Raw genomic sequence first — 23,234 nt, 5'->3', positions numbered from 1 at the left:
GCACGCACAACACGTTTAAAATAGGATGTAAAAGTAATTAGTAACCTGTTTACTTCAGTAGAAAGTGCATGTGTTTGTAGCAAGCTACTAGTAATTTGTGTTATCAGCCCAAAGCAGGCTAACAGAAACAGGTCTATTGTAATACAGTATCATATGTTGGTAGCTTTCCAGAATTTTGCCATGCATTGGTGATGTCGGCAGTGACAAATGGATATATTGATGATAAAGTAAAACTGTTCATGCTCTGGAGACGCTCTCCAGTGCTCTACTTACTGATTAGTGTTTTTATGCTTTATAGGAGACAGTCAAATGGCTTCCAGTCACAATGGCTTCACTCTCAAGCTGTTACAATTTTACTCTTCATAAAACTAAGATTGAATAGTCATACTGAAATGACTCACAGTATGGTTAGAACTATATCATGGCTATGATACAAAGATGTTGCCGTGATACTGTGATGAATCATGTAACCAAAGTGCTAGAACATGCACAAGCAGACACAACCCTTGCCTCTACCCAATCTTGTGCCATCTACCTGAAAGCAATCCCCGGTCAGAGGTGCTAAACATGTCTTTAATGGTCTAGACAGGGTGCCCCTTACATTCTCATACTGGTCTTGCCTTCGGTGACCAGCTTGCCCATAAAGTCAACCTTTCAATTGCTCCTGTTTATTGATCCCTGCGGTCTCCAGAATGGTGGGGAAAGAGTGACCTAAGTGTTTCTGGTGGTGTAGGTTTGATTTGGAAGCAAGTTTGGTCGATGTGCCTGTGCACTGAGCCTTTCACTGGACAGCAGTACAGGGAGACTTGGCTAATGGTATTAGGGCAGTACTAGTATTGATTATGAAGTAATGGAATTAGAGCACAACCTGGACTGAACTTTGAAAAAGTCTGATATCAGTGATATCATAATAGTTTGATATAATTCATGTTCTATAGCCTGTGCAGTGTCAACTACCATAATCTTGGGAATAAGAAAAATATGAATGACGGGATGAATTTTGCAAGCAGTGAGTTCCTTGGTTATTGTCATCAAATACTACACCGCCCCTTTGGCCCTTTCACATTATGCAAGCAACTTCTATTGTTAACTGTAAAGGTTTTTTATTGGATCCAGTTTTATTGAACCTTTTTATTGCAGTCAATGATTAATTGATGATGTCAGTTATTGGTATTGAAGGTATCCTAAGGCTGTTAGGGAGTTATGTATCATGTTGTGTGGCATGTTTTTCTTTCTGTATAAATGCATACATATGTTGATCAACTGACACATGTATGAATATGATTGGTCTGGTCATATAGTAGCCCAAAAAATATTACACATCGTCAACCCAGCATATAGAATTGTAAGCTTTTTGTCGGAGTATCTCGTCTAAAATCAGCTATGAAAAAAAATCATAAATAGTGGCTATTTCTTATTCTTTTCTGGACTGGTATAGATTATTTATTTGTTAGATACAAGTCTATTATTTTATTCATCACAAACAGTCTGGCATTTTTTTCTGGCACTTTTGTCTTCATGTATGCATGGTGGCACAAACATAGAGGTTACAAGTTGACATCTGGAGGGGCGTAGCCTATATATTTGGGCGTGATAGGTTGGCATGTTTTCTCCATTGCAGTGGGGCATACATACTTTTGAAATTTCTTTCAAGGTCTTGAATATCTGCCAACATTTCGTGCTCAATTAAAAGCACAGCTGCATGGGTTGTGACCAATTTTTATGCTCATGTCGAAATGATTTGTATCTGGAAATGATATTGAATATGTGGAATGGAACATTGGAAGCAGCTTAGCTAAGGATATTTTATTTAAATTATGTCGTGGTTGTTGATTTTGAATTAAGTGTCTTCATGTGAATAAAATCTTTTTTCATACAGAGATGTTTACATAAATTATTATGCCACATATCTTGATGCATATTGGTTATAAACTGTACTGTTGTTGTTCGCAAAGCCAAACCGAGAGACTGTTGTACTTATGATACAGGCAGCTAGGTGTACTGCTTACATATGTAATGTCTTAACTTTTTATAAATCTAGTCTCAGGGACACTGGAATAGTTGAACAAAGTTTTAGGGGATGAGCGGATCAAAACCTAATCCTGCGTGAGACTTTCTGTATTCAGGGGCGACTGCCCAAGGATTGTTTAGGTTTGGTCATTTATTCCTTCTGTCCAGCTAAAGGCAAGCTGCTTGAAACCACTTTAAATTAAGTGTGTTTTGGAACATCCTAGAAAAAATGAAAATAGTATGCCTGATAGTCACAATAGGATTTCATTCTTGAAAACTTCCTTTCTCTTCAGTACAAACAAAGCTCCAGTGTTTCTTCTCCTGTCCAGTAATGTTGATTTTGGGTGAGGACTATACACATTCTGACAAAGCTGAAGCTCTCCTTCCCCTTGACAATGAATGTACACATTGTCAAAGTGAAAGGGAACATACTGTACAGTCAGATAAGTATAAGGCTAGCCATTGTTCTGTACAAATGAGAATCACAGGTGACGTTACTGTCTAGAGAGTTGTGTATTGTCCTTGTTCATAGCCATCAAGCATCCAGGTCAAGTTCTGTTTCATTATATAAGCACTAATTGAATCCGTACATCTGTTAAAGAAAAGGATAACACATTAGCAGCCCACACCAGTACCATGAACTCCATCGAGTGTGTTTGGATCTGTGTCAGTGTGTTTTCAGAAGTAGCATTGCTACCCACAAGACCAAATTGTGAGCTCGTGTCCTCAAAGTTTTTTCCCAGGCTGACACCAGATATTATTATCAGCATGTCCAAACATAGCAACAAATAGACAAGTGTGTACTGGTGTGATGCTGGTGTTTGGCACTCTTGGTAGGTCAGGGGGATTTATTTACATGTGGGTAATACTAAACTGTTGTTTGTTAATCCTGACTGATGTTTATATGATTTGTTTACTCAACCCACAGTTTGGTATATGATAGATAGTGAAGAAACAAGATTGGATGGCTGATGGCACCAACTTTTCGAATCGAAAGGAAAATAGGAAAGAAACTACAAACATTTAGATTTTTGGTGTGAACTTTGTTGATAGCTATTGTTTTAGCTCCACCAACCAGATTTTGGGAATAAAACGGCAATGGCTTTCAATCTCACCTCAGCCCTTCTAAACCTATCAGAGAAAGGTGGATGCCTGCAGTCAGAAAACATTTGTCCCTACTAACATCTGCTTGGAAGTGATGGTGTGTTTGTCCCAGAAGGGTGGGGCTATCTGTGACATCATACATTCCTGTGGATGGGGACAGGGTCAGACATGTACACCAGAAATAACCCTGACTTCAACCTCTATTTGTTGATAGCTGACAATTCATTACCTTTTCCAGTGTAACTTGGCTTTTTTGTTTCCTAGCAGCTGAAGGTTTGTTTGTATGGACGAATGTTATGAATCAGTTAACAATTCATAAATTGGTTGTTACAATTTTCTCTTGTGGGGGAAATTTTTGAGATCAAACAAATTTTTATCAAGATTTTTAATTTGAGGTTAGGTGGTGAAAGTAGGTGTCAGTGCTCAGAGTTTTCTGTTCATGGAAAAAGCATGGGCATCTGGAAGATTCAAAGTAAGCCTGTAGGATAATCATGTAAGGAAGTGAAATGCTTGAGGAGAGTTGTAATTTCTTGGTCTAAAAGTCCCAAATTACACATAACATCACCATGACTGATCGTTTGGCCATTCAGATACATCCTGCCCCTGCTATGTCAATCACAGAAGTCCCCCACAGGAAGTACATTCCTCACTACTGACAATCCGCAAACAACACAAAAGTACTGTACCAGCCAGACCTTGTTACTGTATTGTAGGATTTGTAGAAATTATCACTGATAGAAAATCACCCCACTTACGTTAGTATATGATGTAATAGAATGACGTAAAGCCATAAATTTTTCAATTGTGATTCATAGATGTTTATTAACATTAAATGACAGATGTTCGCAGCTCTTGACTTGTATATATTGTGGGTGTTCAGTGAAGAATTCAGTTGCTGTAGAATGTTTTTTGTATGTATCAAGGGCTTTTTGGTAAATGTGTCTTTCTTCCTGCAAGGACAAAGACGTCATTACCTTGAGTTCTGTGGGAGGCACATTGTATTGTGCATCCTTGAAGTAACATCTGTTCTGCTAATCTAATCATGTTTGTGAGAAGTTGTGAAGGTAGACGTAATCAACCTTATGAAGTGTTCATGTTTATTAAGCATAATGTGTGGCTTTCAATGAATGTTAATTCATCTTGTAGCTTTAGACTAATGCATACAATTTTCAATGTAAAACATTCAAAAAGTATTTCTGTGTACTCTTACTTGTTTTTATTTTTAAAACCTTTGGGACATGCCATAGACAAAAATCTAGAACTTGAGCCTGTGTTTCATTTCAAGACTGTACTTCCTGTGCAGACCTGTGTGGAAATCAGTCAATAGGAAACATGCTGTTTGCTATGAGCCTATAATGAAGGGTTAGGAGAGAGGAATCCGGCCAGAGTTAAAGCACTACATCCTACAACAGGTGAAGAACTGACCTCTGAGTCATTGTGACTTTGTAGGGGAAATCAGGCATGCAAAATTCAATGATTTATGAGGTCTAGTAAGGTCAAGGGAGGGAAGTTCGGATTAGTTTGGGTGGTTACTCTTTGTAGGTGGAATTGAATGAAGCTTTGTACTATTATTTGAACCATCTAAGCAGATAATGTCTTGCATGCTTGCTGAAGGAAGAGTGCAAGTTTGGACACAGGATTGACAGCTGCTTTTCTGGATATGCTGTCAACTCAAACTACAAAGTTGAAAACCAATCTAGGTACATGATATACCAATCAACTGCCTCTCTTTTACTAGTTTTAGTTTGTAAGATCATTCAGCAGTTTTGCAAAAGGACATGTTATACCAAGTACCAGAGCATGAATTATGGAACAAATTAAGGGATTTAGATTTAAAGAAGATATTGTATGTTTGTTTATTCCTCAAGTTGTTATTCAATCAATTTGCCATTTTGTGAAAGTTTGATGCAAACTTGAAAATATGCTAAAATGTTACATTTCATGGTTCCGAAAGTACAGTTGTCTTTGCATAAAACTAAAAGATGATGTGAATGTTTGGGCATCCCTGTAGGAGCAGTGTCTGGAACAGTCAGGTTACCACAATTGCCTGGGGCAGGACGTGGAATGGATTATGTACTGAATATCTCTGTCAGCTTTAATCTTGTGAGGTTCCAGTATAAAAGCTTCCAGAAAAAGAAGAAAGAACTGTACAAATTTATGCTAACTGCTGATCTGAAAGGTAATCAGCGGTATCATTTTCCATACCCTTCACATGTCACACATTGAGGACCTTCCCATGAATGCCTGTAATTTGTCCTATCTCCAGTTTACTTCCCTGAATTTGATCACATTCACCCAGAATATGACTTTATCAAGTTAAGTCTGTTATGTGTGACATAAAGGTTCATCCCTGAAACTGTAATCTGTAATAAGGGCCAGAGTTGCCAGCCCCAAAATCACTTGCCCAGCTGTGTTACCCTGTGGGAAAACAGTAGGTTTTCTCCTGAGAAATGTAAGGAAACCTTCAACCACACAGTAGGCTTGATCCTTCCACCTCCCTTGTGTTCTCTTCTGGAATGAATGACCCTCAGACTATCTGTAGAATTCAATCTACAACAAAGCCAAGTAATTAGTAAATTACAATGATTTGATAGAAGTCAACAATACAGTCAGGAATGGTTTGTGCCCTATGTCTGTCATTCATCAGTATGTCATGACCTGACTTCCATCAAGTGTCTTGTTGTATACCTTCAGTAAAGTTGTAAGGGGGGGGGGGGGGTGAAATGCAGTATACGCATAATGAATATCACGTGATATACTGTAAATGTATTTAAGTTCCCGGGGATTTAATTTCGCGGTAGGGGGAAAAGGACTTTTCGCGATGGATTTAAGTACGCGGTAACACCATAGACTGCAATCTAATATCATAATAGAAAAATATCCGCGGTGGTTTAAGATTCGCGGTGAAGTGGTCACCGCGAAAAGCCCCGAACATTAATCCACCGCGAACATTTCTGCATTTACAGTAACTTGTTAGTAATTAACTTGCCTCAAACAAAGATAGTGTGGGAAAGCTTCTCACTGCCCAGCCTGGAGCTATGTGGTCTCCTAATTTCTTTTGTCCTTCAGCAGGTGTTTTTGTTCTATTGTCTCTTCAGAAAAGTGTGGCATCTGAACATGTGGCTAGAAAAATGATGTTGGAAACTACCAATTTATTACTTACACTGTCATGAATGTTTACTCCTCTTACACTGATGATTTTCTTGGATATAGATTATTCAGTACTAAGATTCGTAAGAAACCGGCGGACTAACTTAAAATAACTGGTGAATACGCAGGACTTGCTGAGTTTTTTTAAATTCATAAATGTGTAAACAATGTCTCCAGAGCGCCACACAAGGTTTTTGGCCCATATACACTGCATATTAGAGTCGTTTGTGGTCGTTTGTGGTCGTTTGTGGTCGTTTGTGGTGTTTAGGCAGACCACATCTACCAAGCTAATTTCCTATTCAAATGGATAATTTCTTGACTAAAATAGTAAAAAGGATAAAAGACAGAAACAATACCCAAGACCAACTAGTAGATATTTGAACAAAAGACTAGCTAATTCATCAAGTAAACCTATTGCTTCTTGACAAGCAAACCTGCCTAACATGTTGTATATTATAATGACAATGGGAGCAACTCAGATGCAAAGCAGCTACCAAAAAATTATTGTTGTAAACATCTTGTGAGGGTCAGGTATTGGAAAAAATACAATTGAGTAACAATTTGGACTGTAAAGAAAGTCTTTTGAACTCAGTCTAATTGAAAATAAATCTGAAAATTGACTGTTTTGTAATGTAGAAAATAAATTGTATACAACATTTTTTTTTCAAGTAGGTTATACTAGTAGGGGCAACCAGTCTTTTTTTATAGACATTTCTGTCTAGGGTATTAGTTGTTTGTAATTAGTTTGGCCCAATTAGTTTATTCAAGGGGTAAAAAAGTCTAAGATGCTGAAAAATATGAGAGGACACAAGAATGTTTTTGCCAGTAGGCTGAGTAGCTATTGTGGGAATTTAGACTATCAATACAATACAAAAGTAGACTAAGAAAAAGATGTGTATCTGATATCTGTAATATACACGTAGTGTATGAAGTATTGGCTTAAAACTGTTATACTACTATTAGTTTGTTAAATTGGTGTTAAACTGTGAAAAAAAAACATATTTCAATTAGAAATCTCAGGTTTTTGTGTGCAGACATCTGCAGTAAGCCATGTCACACCTGTTTCACTTGTCATCCCAGGTAACCACAGAGTAGCACCAAGGGTCAGATGGTCATGACCTTTTCAGCCCTGCCCACTAGCAATGTGGGTTAAAAATCAGTCAACCCCCTCCAGTTCTACTTCAGGCAAAGTGACCCTTTGTCCATAGAGGTTAGATTATAGTATTTTCTTGACAGTTGTCTGACTTTAATCATGATAACTTTGTTCCATGTTACCCTGAGAAATTTGTTTTATTTTCATGGAGAAGGTACATGGTTGATGTAAAATCTAAAATTATTGGTTGAAAAGCCTATTAATAAAAGGGAAAAATCTGAAAACCTAACAAGCTTTTCCCTCTAGTCTCAGAAAAGAAAGAGTGATTCCCCTGTGTGAGGCATTGCACAGGGGTCTCAACCTTTTGAATCAGGGGCATTCTTAATTGTAGTCTCAGACTGTGTTTGCAGTCCTTTGGGTCACTAGTCAAGGGCAAGGAAAACCACAGAGCTGAGAAATCCTTTTGTTAGTTGGCCTTGAGAAGGTGTGTGTCTTGAGATTAAACTTCACAACTCTCTTCTTACAGTTTTAATCAACAATTTGTTTTGTGTTTATTCATTGGATTGATATTGATTCATAATCATATTGTCTGCAACATTATAATATATCTGACAGTGATTGATGGAAAAGTTTATTATAATGACACATAATTAATCACGTTATCTTTTCCGTTTCTATGATGTTACAAATAAGTACCGATGGTAAGCGTCTGAACTGAACTGAACTGTAAGCGTCTATTGAATATACTACTGATGGTACTTTTTCGCAAATAATACCAACTCAGATCGGGTACATTTCAGAGAGGACATACTCAGTGATTGCTTATAATGATATTATTGGAGAAAATATGGCACGCAGCTAACATTCAGGATGTGTTAAAACTTTTTCCTTCAAGTTCATTTTGAGAATGCTGCATTTTCTCTTCACCTCATTTTGAATGGATTGTCCCTGTAGGCAGTAATAGCTTTATGAGCCAGAAGTCAAATGATTTGTGTGATTAATTTGTAGCCAAAAATGAAAGGCTGTATTTGTGATGAGGCAATACAAATTTAATTTGTTTCCATATGTCGGTCTTGATGAGTATGCCAAATAAGTTCAAGGTAGTTTTTAGGCAAGTGGTCCCTGGTAACAGGTTGCTTGAACTTGCTTCAAATGAAAAATGTACTCTTTGCCCCTAAGAGGAGAACTTCAAGATGAAAGACTATATTAGTACAATGTAACTGTCATTCAACTGATCTAACTAACCCGTTGAATAGGAACTAGTGAGGTGACGTCACAAAATCTTTATTAGTTGTTCACAAAATCAAGTTTGTATGGCCTTTTTATGAACATACTGATATTAGTGGGGTACAGTGTAAATATTGTACCTCTTTTCAGTTCCACCTGCATTGTGTGAATAGATCTGGGTCAGAGACCCCCCTACTGGATTGTCCCTCTTGCTTTATGAACCCTGTTGAAGGATCAATACCAATCAGGGGTCATGTTCTCAGGTCATAAATCAGGAGAGACACAACAGAGTAACTGTAGAACTAGTACTGCCACCTTTGTTTTTACCGTAGACTAGTATAAGTTAGACGTCTTTCAATGGCTTCGTTCCTTTTCTTTCTGCTCTTAAAAAGATGATGCTGAACGTATGAGAATGTTGCTATTTCATAGTGTTATGAGTATGAATATTTTAAGAGGTATGTATTATTTATGATATTGCAGAAGACCTTGGTCAAATTAATGGTCCGTACTTCCCATGCAACACCAAACCTGATATGAACAGGTGCTTTTCTTTGTCACTTAGATAAATCTCAGGCTGTAGTTCAAACATTAGAGGAAATTGCACTGTGTTATTTGTAACTTTACAGACATTTCTTTGTGAACAAATGTTTGAGACAGTTAGTTTTGCATATTACAAGGGGTATTTCTGTTCTCCATTCATGAGGGACGGGTATGCTATTACATTTGATGTTTGTTTGGTGTGACTTCTGTTACAGTAGAGGTCCAGACTCATAATTACATCAATGTTGGGAGCAGACTTTGATGAATTGTCAATTCAATTTGGTGGCAGTGGCAGGATGTAAGCCAGCCAGTCATGAACTGCACACATCTGTCATGGCAGGGGGAGGGCACACATCGTGAAATAACTGGGGGCTGTACAGTATTCACGGCATGGGAGGGAACACGTAGGGACTGCACAGTATTTGAAACAGGAGATGGCACACTGCACAGTACAGTAGAAGCCGCTTAATTGCACCCCCCATTTGCCAGTGCATTTCATGCAATTATCCGAATGATGCAAAAAAGCGAAGTTATTAAGCTTGACTGCACCACCACAAAATTTTGGGATTTCGTGCAATTAATAAAAGTGTGCGATTATCCGTTGTGCAATTAATTGGCGTCTACTGTATTAGATAATGGTGACAGGTAAAAACAAAAAGTTGGATAACCATGGACTGTCCAGCATTCACGGTAGGTACACGTCTGACACACATAGTAACAGCAGAGTAACTGTGACATCAGACTTCAGAGGCCAGTTTCCAGGCTATTAATTGTAAACCCTTTGAACCTTTTGCTCTGACAAATGAGGTAGCAAATATTAATTGTGCAGAGATAAACCCTTATTACTTAGGTAGAGGGTTGATACTCTTCAGGGCACTTTGGTAGATACAGTTTTCTGTAGCTGTTTATTAGATTGTGCAGAAGAATTATGTGTTCTTTTGTACTGGTAATATTGTGGAAAGCCTGTGTCTTTGTGGGAGATTGCACTGTAATCCCCTCGTGTAAATTTAGACAGTACTGAGTATTTCACTGGTGAACTTGCTAAGGATGCTAAGTGAATACCTTTTTTTTTGTGTCCTTGAAAATGGCATGACCATGTAGATTTGCATTGCTATGCCTTATGAAAGATAATGGAAAGTTTAAGATGTTACGTGACATTTGTACCATTGTAATATTGCGTACAAAATGTGTTGGTCCTCTTTTGGCTCAAACAATTTCGCAGGCATAAATTTCTTGCCATAAAATCTTAGTTTTAATCAGGTGTTGCACAACCAAGACCTTGAGAGCATGGCCATTTTTTCCAAAGATTGACTTCATACGCAAAGTTTTACACTTCTACTTACTCAAAGGATTATCTACTAAACCTAGTAATATAGCAAAGTGCTATGTTCAATTAGTTTTACGTAATTTTATGTTCAATTGCAGATTGTGGAAAGCAATATCAATATATTTTTGCACGTTCATAAAAGTTGAACATTGGCAAGCATGTACCGGGTATGCACAGTGTCAATAGATATACTGCTCCAAAGTGTGAACATTGGAGATCATAATTCATGACATGTTTTATTACAAGTATTAAGCTGTAATGTCCATATGTACATATACCTTTTAGTTTTCCACAACACAGCATTTAGACGTTAGATATTTATGGACTGTTGACATTTTCTTGTGATTTCTGTTTTTGTTTACAAGTTACAGGTTGGAGTTGGGCATTTCTTGCCCAGGTCAGAGAAAAGCATGCAAGATTTGTATGTCATGTAGATCTGGACATTCCCAGCCCATCTCCCATGACTGCTGACTGTATCACTTTTGTTTACTCCAACCCTGAAATGTAAACAAAGAGGGCTACCTCCTAGGGGGTGGGGCATCACATTGTACATATTCACAACTCATTAGGCATGGGGAGCAACCATTGTCTAAGGGGGTCATTATGTGAACTTGCACCCAATTGCTAAACTATTAGCAGTTTGTAAAACAATTAACAAGACACTCCTTCACTTTGTCATTCCATTCCAGGCAGTTTTCAGTGATTTTGTTTTTGTAAAGCATTCTCATGATGTTTGAATGGCAACCATTCACCCACAAGTCAATGACTCTCTTTGAAAAGAGGTCTGTATATGGGAAGAATTTGGGTTGGAATGCAACATGGAATTTCCATGGATGCCTGTTCATTTGGGTCAGAGAAGAAGGCTATTAAAAACAGATTAAAAGTTTCAAATTTGGTGGGAAACCATTGGAAACATTTATGGCAAATGTAATTTTTATGTCTATAGACAGAATGGTAAAGACATAATTTGGTTAGGAAAGGAATTTGAGGTTGGAGTTGATGTAAACAGAACTTTACACAAATGCAGAATGACATTTGATAACATGCCACGCTATTATATATTGTTGTCTTTTAATTACATCTTCAGGAAATGCTTGTGCTTACCTGAAATGTTTTGGGTTATTTTTGCTACCAGTTAGTACTATACTACGCAGGTGCAAGGGTCTAGATGTGCCACGTCTGTCCACCCAAGTAGAAGTTTGTACCAAGCAATGCCCGAACAAAGGGGGAAATTCCTTTGTGTGCTTGTCCACATCAAGTTTCTGCTTGGCTTTTACAGTGACATTGGAGCATTCAAGCATGGGCAATTCTGTAATGGGGCCACTGAATGGCACGCACTTAGAAGTTAAAAGCATATGTTTTGGGGGTCTAATGGGAGATATAGCTTTTCTCACATACAGGATCACTGTTACTAGGTTTGTGTACAGTGTGAAGTTAGTTTACATGTTTGTAGCTCTTTTTGAGAGCATGATATACAGTATGTATTCACTTGGAGGCAATTCACTTCAAGTTCTGTTACTGTGCTTTGTATTAAGGACAAAAATGAAATTGATTCAAGTTGGAATTATGAAGAATTTAGCTTGAGAAGTTAAAATCAAAATTGTGTTCTGTGTTGCAATGATAGCATCTAGGTAATGATAGCATCTAGGTTTTCCTGGGAGGTTCTTGTTATGATATATTTGCTATATAATTGTGGCTGGTTAGGTTGTAAAATATTGGTGTGCCTTGTGGCCAAACAGGTGCTCGTTTTATGGCACATATATTACAAGGCAATTGTCGCCATGGGACAGTAATCAAATCAAGGGTATTGGATGGCAGCCAAAAGAGATATGTATGCAATTATTTCTCTAATCCAGAGGACATGGTATTTTTAATTAGATTTGAAAGATTGGTGATATCAGTAGAGTTTATTTGAATGTATTTTTGCATAAAATGATGCCTCAAAAAAAAAAAAAAAACATTATAAATGATACATTATTGTATGAGCCATTGAAAATTTAACATGTCATTTCTCCTTCTATCTTGACTTGAAATTTAGCTTTTGTAAACTTGAATAAACTTGTGTATACTAAATATGTATAAGAATATATGATATACTTTATACATGCCTGATCGGGATTGTTTCTCATCTTACAGGACCTGGAGTTCCATGGAGTTATGCGTTTCTTCCACCAAGATACAGACTCCAAGGAAAGAGTCACCACCAAGTGTATCCGCGTATCCAGCACGGCAACAACGGCTGCCGTTATCGAGACTTTGGTGGAAAAATTCCGCCCAGACATGCGGATGTTGACAACGCCTGTGTATGGCCTGTATGAAGTTCATGCAAATGGAGGTGAGATTTTTGTATTGCTGTTCTTAGTAATGCAATGTAGGTATCTTATTTGCAATTATTAAATCGCTAAGAAGTTGATAACTACACATACTGATAGACAAGTGTAGGTATATAGTCGTTCATTTTTCATTCACTTTCCAAAATATTTGTGAATTTTGAAAACCTGTTGTGACAATGTGACTTGTCACCACCCTTTCCATCAAGCCTTGTGCTTGTCAATCATCATTGGGGGATGGAATGTTATTGGTTATGGGGAGATGTGATCGGAATAAATAATCAAGCACATCTCTTCATGTCAGGAGTTATAGAGTCAAATTCTCAAAGGCATCATTGTTTCATATGGGATCGATATTCTTTTAATTTGCAGTTTTGATGTGAGCTGCTAGGGGGCTAAGTGCTTGGACATTTTAATTTTTGAGTGAAGCCTTTAAAAGTTTAAAGAAAACAAATAGAACAGTGACAGTTCTTTGTAGCCCTTTTTAGTTCCTATGTTCAAACGTGCAAACCATTTTGGTCTCAACATAAGAAACTAATGAGCCCACCAATACTGTTGAAAACATGCCTATTTCACCTAGAGGACTCATCAGGTATTCTGTATGTTACTGTAAATGCAGAAATTTTTACGGTGGTTTTATGTTCGCAGTTTTTGCAATGCACATTTAGTAATTTACCGCGCACATTTACCATGCACATTTTTCCATTGTAGTAACTTATGTGCATGGTGCTACCGTGAACTTGAAAGTCCCTTTTCCCACTACTGAGAAATTAAATCCCTGCGAACTTAAATACATTTACAGTACCCCTAGCCCTGTACATGCTAGTGAATGGGTTGCTGACTGCAGACACATGTCCCATGTCACACTGCCCACACACTGCCCCTAACACAAACTCCTTTTCACATAGGAAAATCACATTCTTCACGCTGCATACCTTTCCTTACACTACAACCTTGGCCTGTCAGTGGGGCATACTTAAACACGCCCTGTTCCCTTTCATCTGAACAGGAAGTTTTTCATTTGGAATCCATCTAAAATATTTCTTTATTATGCATCAAACACTTTTCTTCCTGTCAGGGACTCGGAAAAGGTGCTACCATTGCTTAAGATCTTAGATAAAGAGATAAACCCACTGTTGTTCCTTTAAAGCACAACAAATTGAGGTATTAGTTTGATTTTCTGGTCTAATTTCCTGCTTCCATAGATCTACTAGACAAAAGTTATCTATCTAAAGGATAAATGTCTCAGGGGAATTTTACTCTTACCAATTACACTGTAGCCTTTCTTTGCCTTGTGTATACACAACAGTAAGAGGAAATCTTCCTTATAAATAAATTATGGTACCTGTTTTCTTTCAAGTCCCTTGTCCTGTTATTGTCCAAAAAGATATGTCTACTATTTGTTACAGTTGACTTAGATATCTCTGTAACAAAATATGTTATGACAAAAATGCATAAAATATGACAGAGGAAATGATGTATTTTCAAATGACATGAAGATTTTGTTCTGTCATAGTTTGAAAATCAGTTACTTTCAAGGTGCTTTGAAATGTTAAAAAAAGAAAAACACTGCAGGTTTTACTTTTAGTGACAAGTTTTTAACCTTCTATATATGCAAAGGTAATACACATTATAGATTATATGCCAAACTGCTATGTTAGCAGGTTAAATGTTAAAACGCCCCCTTCTGAAGTCAAGGGCAGCCCTACTATATTTCCTGATGGTGTGACTTCCGCTGGATTGTTTTGAAAGCTCAGTGTCCAGTGTTCAGAATGGCAGGAATGTTGTGTCAGTGTGAAGAAAAGGACATATGCTGTGGCCTCACAGATCATTGCACTGACCCCTGCCTAATTGAGCGAAGTATAGAGGATGGAAAAGTCATGTTTGAAGTGTAAAACTATCAGTGTCTCCTTCTCTATTACAATATTTCATGTAGTCTTGGTCTTATGACTATAACAAATTTTAGCAAAAAACAAACTTTCCTTATGACAAAAACAACAAAAAACAATAGTATTACGTAATACTTTTTTATCATCAACCTTACATGTCACATCTTCAGAGGTTTAAAAAGTTGAAATGAGACCATTTCCAGTTTGTGAACTTGTAGGCTATTGGTGGTTGAACAGCTGTCTAAATTAAACCAGGGGAACCTCATGATTCAACAATTAGGTGGGTCATGCAGTCTTGGTATTAGAGATGACATTCTTTGAACATTCCAAATCTTGTTTTTACACTAAGGTTTTAAATCTTGGTAGAATATATCTAACATTAGGATTCACGTTACTATAAAAGTTCTGTAGTACAGTAGAAATACTGAACACACAATGTCCTAATTTTGCCATAAGATATTACCACAAAAGTAAAACAACTGCAAACATTGTAAAGATGTACAGGTTTTCTGTTCTTAGCTTTTCAAGAGTGTGAACTCTTTTTTTCCATGTTGTAGAAAGCTCTACCCAGTAGCAGTTCACTGACAGATCCTTCCCTAAGCAGAGTGGCATGTTTATAGTTGTTGTCCCTCTGCGGGCAGGTAACCTTGTCCCATATGGTCTAACAAGGCTCCCCTGACGCCCACTCCCCTAATCCTACCTCTCCTAACATGGCCACCACAACTAGCAAACAACTGTAAATAGAACTCACTCAACCTGACAGCAACTATCTCAATTATTTGCAATAAGGAAGAGTTCAGCATATTTAATTGTAAGAGTGCTGAATTTGAAAAAAGGTTTAACGTCTTGAGAAGTTGCATTGTCTGGAATGAACAGTAAACATGCCCCATGGTGGAAGTAAATAAATCACTACCCTTTTCTTGATGGAAACCAGGTTGAGAATGGAAAACCCAAGGCTTTGCTGTAAGCAAGATTAGGGAAAGTTACACTGGCTGGTTTTGATCTATTCCTGCAACGTTGTGTTCAGTTTAACTAAAGGATGAAAGTGAAGTAAAGACAGCAGGGAAAGTCCAATTTATCCTTTTTCTGCTGGAATTTCAGTTTGATAATGTCATTGGTGACATGAGTTACATTGGTGGTAAATGTGTAATGCAACATACCTAAAGCAAAGAATCACAGATATTTTTAGTGATATTGACAATAGCAATGACAATGAATGAAGGTTTATTGCATATTTGTGAATTAGATTACTTCATTTTCTGACCTATACAAAGAAGATTATGTGTATGTAATTATAACAGTATATATAGGTGGCTCCTTCTTTCAAATAGTTTTGCCAAAATGTTTTATTTTACACCTTGTGAATATTGAGATAGTTCCCAATATGATATTATCTTATAAAGCCCTGATTACCTATCCCTAGTAAAAAGAAAGATATTTGCAGACATCTTGCCTAGAATCAAATCCAGAGTCTCTGTTTGTCTGTAGTACTACAGATTGATAGCTGTTGAAAGGGACAGCATGTGCCAGGTCGTCCCCTGTTACAAGCCAGACTTCTCTGTCTGTTATCACCTGTCCTGTGTGTGGTAAACATCATGTTCAATAGTGGAGCTTTTTAACTTGATACAGTCTCTACAGGACAACAAGATGGTTTGGATCTGTGTTTCTAGGGGAGCTTTTGGTTTTCTTCTCAAGTATACAACCAGATGTATAACTGAGCGGTTTGTAGACTGACAAAGGAAATCCATCATTTGTTGATTGAGGGCATCTTCATCAGAATGCCTGATCGGAAAACCATTAAAATTGATTTATGATTGAAATATGTTTACAAGAATGATTCTATAGTTAATGGAGAGCAGAAAAACTTCATATATAATAGAGTGATTTGGATTTAGTACAGACATATAGAATATAGGTGTTGAACCTAAGTGTTTCAGGACAGCATCTAACACAAAACTTAATTCCTTTCCACCCTCACAAATTGAATTTGTTGCTTTGACCACTGAAAATTACACAAGTGTTCTCAGCCAAGCCCCAAATGTTTAAAAGGTTCACTCTGTAAGGTTTATGTGCAGTAAGGTCTTCACATGGTGTTAGCATTAGACACTATCACACATATAGCGCACAAATCACCCCCACAGCACAGAGTTGGAGCCAAAATCCTGGAAGGCTTGGCTTCATCAAAAGTGTTGTCGGAGTAAAGTCTAGCCGATTCAACTTCCAAGAAAAAACTTGTTTTCCCATCACCTGGAATTTGTAACAAGCAGTAGAAAGACATTTTGTAACGTTAGAATTTTACCATTTTCTGCAGCTATTCTTTGTCACCCTCTCTGATAATATAGATCATTTTACTTTTTTTTTAGACCTCCCAATGTTTACATTGTCAATAATCCCCATCCCCCTTGGCTTCAAGTTTGGAATGTCCCCTAAGATGTGAGTTCCTAACCCCTTGCAGACAGCCTGTGGTGTGAGTGTAGAAAACACAGGTGTGAGACAGGTTGCAGCTGCTGCTGTCTGTATCCTTTCAGTACTCAGGAGAGAAAGGGTTTGTAAGGGGTAAACCAAGAAATATAAAGAGGGGTCCATGTCCATGTGTGAATAGCAATGTGCACAGCAAAATATTTCATTTCAAGTGCCATAGTGCTTGTTGTGTAAAAAAGTGTTTGCCAGAGATCTTTCCTTGATCTACCCTAAGGGGATACTAATCTATCCTTATCTGCCTCCAGTGATCAGTTCAGGGTCATGTTATACTGGAGTTTGTAAAAACAAGTCTGCATAATGTAATACTTCCTTCCTGAGGGAAGCCAGGGCAGCATTATGTAGGCAATTCAGATATTACAAAGCCTTATCACCTGATAAGCCAGAGCAGTGACTTGTCATGTAGTTAAACTATGCCAACTTTGCCATAATGATCCTGGTGACTAAAGTTTAACCTTCTCACTGCCATGAACTTAGCCAAACAGAAAATCAGTTTTGGTTCACTGGATCCCAGTAGGAAAAGGTTAATTGTGATTGTCAGTGGAGAAAGAAAGAAAATTTGAGAACTTTACAGGCAGGCAGGTGTTACAGATGTAGTCAAAAGACCTTTTTTGAGCTTTCTTAACTCTTGAGTCTTTAGTTTCTTAAGATGTTGCCATGCTGTGCATGGTTGGGATAAGGCCAAGTTTAACTGTCTCTTTCCTGTGGGTGGTTCTAAATGAAAACCAGAAGTTGCAACAGTATTTTTCCTTGGCAGCAGTCTGTCTGTGCCAGAGGCTAAAAGTTGTCATGCTGTATCATCGCTTACTAATGTACTGGCACAGATCTCTAAACTTTGCAGCCCTGGGGGCCAAACTTTACTCTCCAAAGTCTGGCAAGATGTGAAAACTGTGACCCCTGTGTTTTTTGCATTATTCAGGAAGCCTTCATAATTGTTTGAAAGCTCTTGGGATCCAAAGAAACTAATGGCATAGTTTGGTTGCCTGTTTTAGGATTTGGACAATGTTCAATAGTGTTGTGAAGAGGTTAAGACAGGAAATATGGAAGTTATCTAGAACTGCAGGGTAGGTATTGTGTGTGGGCGGTAGGTTTGAACATATGCCAATTCCAGAGTTGAGCAAAGGGTGGATGTAATTATAGTTGAACATGCTTGGAAATCTTAACATTTTGTTTAAAGATACGAGTGTTTGTATGTTTTTAGCAAAAGGGTTAGATAGCTGTGTAGTTGACATCTTACTTTGTTGATGATATATGTACAGAAATTGGGTGTAACATATTAATATATTAAAACAAGAAATTTGGGCTACGAATGGTAAATTTCTTAATATTTGTTATGGTTTTATTTTCATCATGAGCTCCCCACCGTGAAATTTTGACACTGGGAAATAATATGTGCTGTATTACTACTGTATTTCAGAGTGAATTTCAATCCCCAACTTCACACTTTTTATAATAAAATCCCTCTAAAATAAATGAGTTTGCAGTAAAGGCAAAAAAAAAAAAATTCTATCCTTAGTTTGACTTTTCATGTATTGTATGGTGTCACATACTATATGAGTTACAAATTGCTTGTTGCGTGTTTTCCAGAGGAGCGCCGGTTAGACGACAACGAGAAGCCGCTATTGGTGCAGCTGAACTGGAACAAGGATGACCGGGAAGGGCGCTTCCTGCTCAAGAGGGAGGACAACCTCAATGTTTCCGTATGTCTCCTGATCACTCTTGATTACGCTGTGTCTGTGTTGTAGCTACAAACATGGCACATCCTAACACTGGGATGTAATAAGGGAGATGATACTGCTTTGCAAATAGTGCAACAAAGTGTAAAGAACAATACAGCTAATGATCATTGCCTTTGTTTGCTTCAAGCGCTTAGGTAATAATGACTCAGAAAAATAACTACCGGAAAATATATTGATGTGTGGTATTTAAATGGATATTTTATATAATGACTAAATCAACAGTGTGATTATTCATCCAGTTAAACATAGCGTGTCAAGACTTTACATGTTTTGACATCAGAATGAATTATTTGTGTATGAATAGATTTGGACATTACTGTGATATAAGGAATTGATATCAATTATTTTAAAGTTGTCATTTGAACAACGGTACAAATTTTTGTGTCCAAATTTGTAGCAATGATCTAAAATCCCCATATTTGGCTTCTTAGTTGCTTGTGTTTAGGAAAAGGCTAGTTTGTGTAACACAAACTCTGCTGCCTGGGGCTGTAACTGGCCCTTCCCCGCAGAGGCTCGTGGATGTTGGGTGGGCTGCTATAAGCAAGATTTAATCATGCTAGGAAAAGGCTGGTAATACAGCAAAAGCAGCAGTGTCTCTTGGGTGTGAGTTAAATTCAAGGGGTGATGCCCTACTAGTATGTTGTAATTCAAGACAGGCATCAGAGGAGTTCATTAAGTGACTCAGTGTGAAACATGGAAACTCTACCCAATGTTTGTTTTATCTGTTCTTGAATCAGCCAAGAAATACTGTCACCACTGAAAGTAATTATAGTTTTAAAACCAAGGGCTGCACCTCTTCACAGGGAAGTTGTGTCTCGAAGGAAGCCTGTGTGATACAACTTCGAGGCCTGTGCTACATATAGAATACAACACGGTGTATTCCGTATCGCCCAAGGTATCAGCCCGACCGCGGGTCGGATCGCCCGACGGCCGAAGGCTAAATAAAATGTTTTCCATGATTGCAGGGTACGGGTGACTACTTCGAAGACAAGTCCGTCATGCAGAACTTCAAGAGGAAACCCTCCAAGAAAGAGAAGAAAGAGGAGAAGAAGAAGAAAAAGAAAGAGGCTCTAGCTGCGAAGGGCAAGGAGAATTCTCCTAAGGTATCCCTTCCCAAGGATGATGTAGGTTTTGAACTCTTCACAACTTTCTGACATTTCACCCCATGTGCTGAAAGCACCCTGTCCACCCCCAAAATCCAGTCCTCTACATTTTTCCAGTTCTATCATTACCTAAAAGCTTGTAGAATACTTCTTGCTGACAGCTTTTCTGATTGCTGTGATCCCTATGGCTCTATTCTTAGAGACAAACTCGGATGTAATGAAATTAATTTCTGCTGCCAAAGCTATCAATACAGTGTGTGTTTGTGTGTTGAGTAAGGTAAAAAAATGTGCTCAAATGCACATTTTGGTAAGATTAAAAACAAGTTGTACGATACACAAGATGGTTGCCTTCTTTGAGATTAAATGAGCTGTTGAATCACAAATTTTGAATTGTGTTTGATTTAGAAAGCAGAAATTGCCATTCATGCAATCATTTTATCTTTTGATTGATTACCACTGTTATACAATGTATACAGGTAGCCATTTTCAAAGTGATAGATTGAAAACAAAATGTCCCATTTCTGAAAATGAACAATGGATTCGGGTACAGAGTGATTTCAGGTTTCAAATGCATGTGAAATCCACAATCATTGCATGAAAAACTTACATGATGATAATGGAATAAGGGATGGTGAATTAGTTTTTGTGTTTCGAAAAAATTCATTCTTAAGTTTGCTATTGGATGCTTAATGCATGAGAATTATACAGCACCCAGGCATGAGCATTGCATGGTTTTGACATCAAATATTACATTATATGACAGCTAAAATGTTTGATTACTCATCTGTTTTGACTTTGCCTTGACAACCCCTAAGCAGTCAATAGCTAACTGATGTTTAAAACAATTATCCAATACTTGACACTGTTGTGTCAAATGGCTATAAGGTTGGGAGTCTGATCTAATTTTCTGATAGCTTACAACATGACTAATTTGCATATCTCCTCTCCCAGACCCCTACCTCTCCAGGAGGAGAAGAGTCAGCAGCGGAGAAACTGTACCAGGAGCTGCCGGAATCCGGTTTCACACGCTCCATCTCCAACCCAGAGGCCGTCATGAGGAGGCGCCGCCAACAGAAACTAGAGAAGAAACTGCAGCAGTTCATGAGCGGGCCAAGTTCAGGTAGGGTCAAGGTTAAATAGGGTCAAGGTCAGAAAAAACAGTAAACATGGAAACATACTAATAGGCATCTCAATTGTGACAGAGACAACTAATGAAAATAATTAAACTAGCAAACATTTCAATCGATATTGATATATCTAGCATTTCTGTAACTTTTAGCTCAGCTGTGTTATTTGAGGTCTCTGTCATATATGTTGTGTTGTTCTTGAAAAATGAAATATTCTGTGTTGAATTGATTTATATCTGCCCGTTTTAGGTGGCACCCTGAAAGTTTACGCTGAAACTATCAAACCAGAGGTGCCCTACAAAACCCTTCTCCTCTCAACCAATGACACGGCAGCGTTCGTGGTGAAGGAATCCTTGGAGAAGTACGGTCTAGACAAGGAGGACCCCCTGGACTACTGCCTTGTACAGGTAAGAAGAAAAAGATTTTTAAGACGATGGCTCTATAGGTAATGTGTAAGGGATTCAATAATTCTCGAACCGAGACCAGTTCTTCTTCTGCAGTTAAAATGCCCAAGAAGACTGCTTGAGAAAATCTGCCCTATGTGGACAGGTGGTCACTATAGATGGATTGACCAGGGTTCTTACCAGGATCAGTGTAGGGGCCATCTTAGCATAGCAAAGCATTTTAAGGGCCAAATTTCAGGAAATAAAGCCAACTTTTTTTTTACCTTTGTTTCAAAACAACAGAAAAGCCTGCTACACTGGCTGAAAGTGAAACACAGCATAGAGGCTAAAATCACAACGCAGTGGATTCAAATCACGAGAGTAGAAGCCCCTTATGCTCAATTGCACTGGCAGGAACCCTGGGTTTTTATTGCCTGTGGTAGTAGAAAGATTATCCAAAGGTCCAGCAAAAAGGGGTCCCATTAGCCAGGTGGTTCTTATGTAAAGGTAGTTTCTTCATGATTGATAGTATGACTTCTTGAAGACATGTTGACAAAGTTAATCCTTGTTTTTTTTCCAGTAAATGTGTCAGGTGAATAGTGTGTCTTTTACTGTGTCACTACTACACTACTCTCCGTTTTGAGTAGATCACATGCAGAAGTTCTTTTTTGTAACATATATTTAAGTCTTTTTAATAAATAATGTATCAACTTGGACGTACATGTACCAGAATGTACCAGTTTTATAACAGACTCTATAAAAGGATGATATAATATCCTGGGAGATTTGAGATAATTCTCTGTGTTGCTACTTGCCTACATATATAAAGTACCTCTCGCAATGTTATTCCACTTTTCCGTTCCCCTTCTTAGCTATCTACCTCCAGACTTAGGAATGTATGTATAACTTTTGCTAACAATGTTACAAAATACAGTAGTTGTTAAATATTGTCTGTAGTTGCACCCACTCTTGCACTTTTCTAAAGCTTAGAGATGGATCAGAAAACTTAAGGGTGATATTATTTAAAAACTGTCCCAACAATGAATAGATGTAAAAAATGTAAATTTTTGATTGACCCATTCCTGGTGCTTTCTGATCCATCCTTGTGCGTGGGATACCAAAAATGAATTGTTGGATAAATGAAGTAATAAGACATTATCCTCCTTTTCCCATTTGTCTCCACTGTTTTGCATGACTTGTACATGTTTTTCCAAACTTACTTGTTCACAAATGCAGCAGCACTAGTAACATGTGTGTCTATGTTGTGTCTTTGCTAATCAGTAACAAAAACTGTGTGTCTTTGTGTGATGATTTCACTCCTCCAACACAGAGCTTTCTGGTTAGTCCACATAGTACATGTATGTACGAAAGCACAGATCAGGAAAAGTATCCAATGTATTCATTGTTAAAAGTGTTAGGAGTTATGTAATATACGTTGAAGAGGTTCTACAAATTGAACCTGCCCAAACATGAATTGAACAGAACGGAATGTAATGTCTGATCATGTGCCACCTTTTTTTTGTGGTTGCTGACCAGGGTCTCTGTTTCTAAGTGTTAGTCCTGTGGTAGAAGGAGTGAAACAACCACTTGCACATCCTCGTAGAAAACTCTCCATGGCCCCTCAAAACTATTGGCCTTATCCTTGTCCTGTTTCATAGATGAGTTGCAAGGAAACCTTGCACATTATCTCCTAGATGCTGCTTTCTGGGGGAACACAGTTTCTTCCAGAAGCAG

General features: G+C 37.9%; 1 protein-coding gene across 1 annotated transcript in view; it reads left to right on the top strand.

Moving 5' to 3' along the window:
- LOC118422231 (afadin-like) overlaps positions 1 to 23,234 on the top strand; it is a 68,566-nt gene that overhangs the window by 1,544 nt on the left and 43,788 nt on the right. The window contains exons 2-6 of the mRNA XM_035829747.1: positions 12,588 to 12,786; positions 18,736 to 18,848; positions 19,853 to 20,011; positions 20,942 to 21,110; positions 21,367 to 21,524. Of these exons, the coding sequence (XP_035685640.1) occupies positions 12,588 to 12,786; positions 18,736 to 18,848; positions 19,853 to 20,011; positions 20,942 to 21,110; positions 21,367 to 21,524 (798 nt within the window). The remainder of the gene's footprint in view (positions 1 to 12,587; positions 12,787 to 18,735; positions 18,849 to 19,852; positions 20,012 to 20,941; positions 21,111 to 21,366; positions 21,525 to 23,234) is intronic.

This window comes from Branchiostoma floridae, chromosome 9 (genome assembly GCF_000003815.2).
Source record: "Branchiostoma floridae strain S238N-H82 chromosome 9, Bfl_VNyyK, whole genome shotgun sequence".
Taxonomy (NCBI): domain Eukaryota; kingdom Metazoa; phylum Chordata; class Leptocardii; order Amphioxiformes; family Branchiostomatidae; genus Branchiostoma; species Branchiostoma floridae.
Note: the sequence above shows the minus strand (reverse complement) of the source record. Positions and strands in the feature narration are given on the sequence as shown.